General features: G+C 52.8%; 3 protein-coding genes across 3 annotated transcripts; 2 read left to right on the forward strand and 1 right to left on the reverse strand.

Moving 5' to 3' along the window:
- GNI_090280 (putative transmembrane protein) lies at positions 1–1199 on the forward strand (the record flags this gene model as incomplete). The annotated part of the gene is made up of 1 exon (XM_011132522.1): positions 1–1199. A coding segment is annotated over one exon (1199 nt), but the record flags the coding sequence as incomplete, so codon positions are not given.
- A 153-nt stretch (positions 1200–1352) lies between these two features.
- GNI_090290 (hypothetical protein) lies at positions 1353–2618 on the reverse strand (the record flags this gene model as incomplete). Its single annotated transcript, XM_011132523.1, has 1 exon — positions 1353–2618. One exon carries the CDS (start codon positions 2616–2618, stop codon positions 1353–1355), a length of 1266 nt encoding a protein of 421 aa, XP_011130825.1.
- Positions 2619–2789: 171 nt separating this feature from the next.
- Positions 2790–3959, forward strand: GNI_090300 (hypothetical protein; the record flags this gene model as incomplete). The annotated part of the gene is made up of 1 exon (XM_011132524.1): positions 2790–3959. One exon carries the CDS (start codon positions 2790–2792, stop codon positions 3957–3959), a length of 1170 nt encoding a protein of 389 aa, XP_011130826.1.
- Between the last annotated feature and the right edge of the window lie 559 nt (positions 3960–4518).

Below are 4518 nucleotides of genomic sequence, written 5' to 3' on the forward strand. Positions count from 1 at the left end.
CAATAATCAAGACTTCGGGGCCGAAGGACTATGTTGTTGAGGTCGAAGGCCAGTACATTCACGAAGATACCAGAAGCTGGTGGCTAACACCAACATTTGCCAAAGGTGTGGGTGTGTTTGGTCTTGGAGTTGTAAGCGGTGTGGGGTTGGCGGCGTTGTACTCCTACTTGAACGGATCCCAGGATGGCTACTCCAGTGCCCGTGTTTCAGGGCCAGAGTACACGTACAATCCTACTCCGTCCGATGCTGCAACCCATAGCCCTACTCCGTTGGACGCTACGATATACCACGACGCTACGGGATACCACTCTACTTTGTCCGACGTTGCAACGCCTATCGTGCTCGTCAGGAACGCTTCCGAGTGCGTCAGTTCCGGTGCCGATAAGTGTGGCGTAGGACCTATCAAGCCCCCATTCGATGGAGCATCAATGATTTCAGCACAGGAGTTAGCTGTGCTGAAGGCGGGATCGTGTAGGGAGGCATTCGCTGATCTCAAGGCACCACTGATAGAAGCAACCATGAACGGCTGGGAGCAGCTCGACTGGTCCGATTGTGCTGACAGCGGAGGCTGGGTCATCTGTACAGATGACCGGAGCTCGATATCGGAGTGCTACAGCTTTGGTTTTCCGTACAGGTTCGATTTCCCCACCGTCTGGGAGGCAGTTGTCCATCGCCTGAAACCCTCCAAATGCTCCTTCCGCTGCAACAAAAGGCTGGTAGCCTATCGTAAATATTTGCAGCGCGGATGGGTGCTAACAGAGTCTATTGGCGAAGACCCCTTCCGGAGTAGTGAACGACACATACACGACGTAGGGCTGGCATATCCCGGACTAGACTACTATGGACAGAGCGGCTGTAGTCAAAGGTACGAAGACCACTGTGAGCCGCGCATTTCAGGGGCAGATTGTTATTGCCCTGAGGCGACGTTCTGGGCCAATGTCACTGCTCCGTCGGGCAAGAAAATTCGATGGGGCACGATCAACCACATCAATACCTACGCGGAAGATCTGATACGCTATTATACCGCGTTTAAGAGACGAGGGTACAAAGTGACACAGTGCGGTTTTGAATGCAGGAGATTACAAAAGAGTAGTTTTGACGATGCTTTACATGTCACTCAGCTCGCGTTTTACCATGGGCCCCTTGCCGGGGAGCCGCCCATGAATAGATCACGTTACCTCGACAGTCTCTTCTTGTAGCCGGATTGTTTCTTAACCCAACGAATCATTGCTCTAGGGCGCGTGATAGCTGTTGCGATTAATTTTTGTAACTGACGCAAAATTTGACATCACTCATTTCAACCGCCCCGAGTTTTGACACTCGAATCATCGGACTTCACAAAAGCCTCATTATCAGGGCAAAGCGTGGCTCGTGCGGCAGTTAAGAGACGGGACGGCGTTGCACCGCCACGTGCGTACATGCCAGCGTTCAAGCTTGGTGGTGATGTCTAGCTTTGGTCCGGTGTCGACGACGTGCACTCTGGTCGCACCGATGAACAGACTGCAGTCGGACATGACCTTGCCCAGCACGTACGCGCTCAACCACGCGGCACAGTCGTTCGCCCAGAGATCAGCTTCCGGTGGTGACACCGTTTCCATTTCGGGTGGCTCCACCGTTTCGGGCGACTCAGCGGAAAGCCTTGCCGCTTCTTCAGCCATCCGGTTGTGGATCGCTGCCACGTCAGCCAGACACAGCCGGTCCTCGGCCCCCTTCCTTAAGAAAGGCACTAGCCAACCGGGAACCTCGTGGCGTAACAGCAATCCTCGCCCCTGGTCACTAACCTTGGTTCTGATCTTGGTTCTGATCTTGATTAACAGTTTGAAGGCCTCCGCTTCCAAGCCGTCGGAGAGCGCAAGAAAGCAGCTTAGCCACCGGAGAGCCCTTCCCACCAAGTCGATGACACCAGACAGCACTCCGTGTGAGCCAGACCCTTCGTCCCCAGGACCTTCGTCTCCAGGCCCTTCGACCATGTTTGAAACCGAAGTCTGCGGGGGTGGCTCGTGTGAGCTCCATTCCACCTGCGGAGAGTATTCCACGGCAGTGGACCTCATGCCATTTTCTATCCAGGTTCGGATGTGGTTGCTATCTTGGTACCACTTGATTCTTCCACGCTGATGTAGCATTCGCAGCGCGCTACGTAGTCTAAGTCTCGGGTCGTACGTCATCGAATATTCCGCTCCGGAATTACTCATCTGGAAAGAGCTCTCGAACAGCAGTTGGCATGGTTGTGCCCACACCGAGCCGGCCCCGTAACGTTTCGAGGGGCTAATCAATGGCAGCCCACACTTGGGCTTGAACTCAAAGTACGCCTTGTGCCGCAGGTCTTCGTACCAGACGCCGTCAGCAACTATGCCGCCGGTTACTTCAGGAGGAAGAACGACCGGCTGAAGAACATTCAAATCCGGGGGCTCGCACCCCTCAGGGATCGGTAGAGCATCTCGGCACTTGTCCTCCGTTAGCAGCAATTCGTTCGGTTCTTCGTGAATCGGATCGTCTTGGCTTCCGTGCGACTGTCGCAAAAGATAACCCGCAATGCCGTAGTCTACAAGCTTATGGTGAGCGGATTGGCACACACTCTTCCCCGCAGTCTTGTCAACCCCACCACAAATATCCCGCATCCCGGTGACAAATTGGATATTTCCCTCAGTTCAATATTCCCCCCGTCTCAACGATATTTGTACCATTAAGCACCCACTGCTGAACGGTATGTCGTCTGCCATTGGTCAAAGGTCTGTTTAGTCTTGGTACTTTAAGCGGTCTGGGGTTGTCCACAGGACTTTCGTACTTGTATGGACCCTACTTGTACGGGCCCCAAGACAGCGGTTCATGCGCCCGTTGTCCGACAATCGGGCAACCCTACTGCCTTCCGTGATGCAATACTCGGTCTGCCGCTGCAAATTACAGCTCTTCTCCGCCCAGTGCCCCAACTTACAGCCCCACTCCGTTCGACGCTACGACACACAACTCCGGCGATACAGTTGTCCAGACACCGACCGATGTCGTGTGAACCGCGACTCACGCCACCACCAACCCCCATCCAGGATCAACAGCCCACCCGCCAGTCGTACAGCCGTCCTGATTCGTCAACAAAACTTTCCACTCTTGGGCTGTTTTGTCTCGCGCGGGGCGCTCTCGTTTTCAGTTCCGGTGTTGATAAGAGTGGCGTAGGACCTATCAAGCCCTCATTCGATGGAGCATCAATGATTTCAGCACAGGAGTTAGCTGTGCTGAAGGAGGGATCGTGTAGGGAGGCATTCGCTGATCTCAAGGCACCACTGATAGAAGCAACCATGAAGGGCTGGGAGCAGCTCGACTGGTCCGATTGTGTTGACGGCGGAGGCTGGGTCATTTGTACAGATGACCGGAGCTCGATATCGGAGTGCTACAGGTTTGGTTATCCGTACAGGTTCGATTTCCCCACCGTCTGGGAAGCAGTCGTGCATCGCCTGAAGCCCGCCAAATGCTCCTTCCGCTGCAACGAAGGGAATACGGAATATCGCATGTTCTTGCAGCGCGGATGGGTGCTAGTAGAGTCGATTGGCGAAGACCCCTTCCGGAGCAGCGAAGCACACGTCCACCAAGTAGGGCTGGCATATCCCGGATTAGACGGCTACAGACCGAACCGCTGTGGTCAAAGTTACGGATACCCCTGTGAGCCGCACATTTCAGGGGCAGATTGTTATTGCCCTGAGGCGACATTCTGGGCCGATGTCACTACCCCATCGGGCAAGTCAATTCGATGGGGAAAGATCAATCACGTCAATACCTACGCCGAAGATCTGCTACGGTATTATAGCGTATTTAAGAGACCAGGGTACAACGTGACACAGTGCGATTTTCGATGCAGGAGATTACAAAGGAAAAGTTATGACGATGCTTTACATGACATCAAGCTGACGTTTTACAATGGGACCTTTGCCGGACAGCCGCCCATAAATAAATCACGTTGCCTCGAATAGTCTCTTCTTGTAGCCGGATTTTTTATTTCCTCAGACGACAACTCCAGTCCAATTCTTAGGAGCATGTTCTGTAGTCGCAGGTTCTGGTAGATCGGAACGTTCTGAAGGAAGCTGTGTCGGTCAGCATCTGATCTCTTCGTCAAGTGTATTAATGGATTGGGGCGTGTGAATGCGAGGGGCAGTCTGGTTTATAAAATGAGTCGGTCTCTCGCAGGGAAGTTGCCTCAGAGTGAATTATTGGCAACGGCAATTTGATTGGCGCATGTGTATATATTCAGCGGGGAATGAATTGTTACCTTTAGCGTATGCATCGCATGCTTTTACTAAACAGGAGAGCAGATGGCCCGTAAGGGAACTGGAAGCTTTTGCAGTTGCGCTCGGTCATTTTCGTGAACTGCTTCTTGGACGATTACTTACTATCCCACAAACGCAAAAGAGATGTACTGGTGGTATCTAAATTTGAAGGGTGGCATGATGTGGAACATGCTATGCGAGAATGTGTGCGCACATATTTTTAGACAATAACTAATCTTTGACAGCGCATCACTTCACATCATGG

This window comes from Gregarina niphandrodes (assembly GCF_000223845.1).
Source record: "Gregarina niphandrodes unplaced genomic scaffold scaffold00017, whole genome shotgun sequence".
In the NCBI taxonomy this organism is placed as follows: domain Eukaryota; phylum Apicomplexa; class Conoidasida; order Eugregarinorida; family Gregarinidae; genus Gregarina; species Gregarina niphandrodes.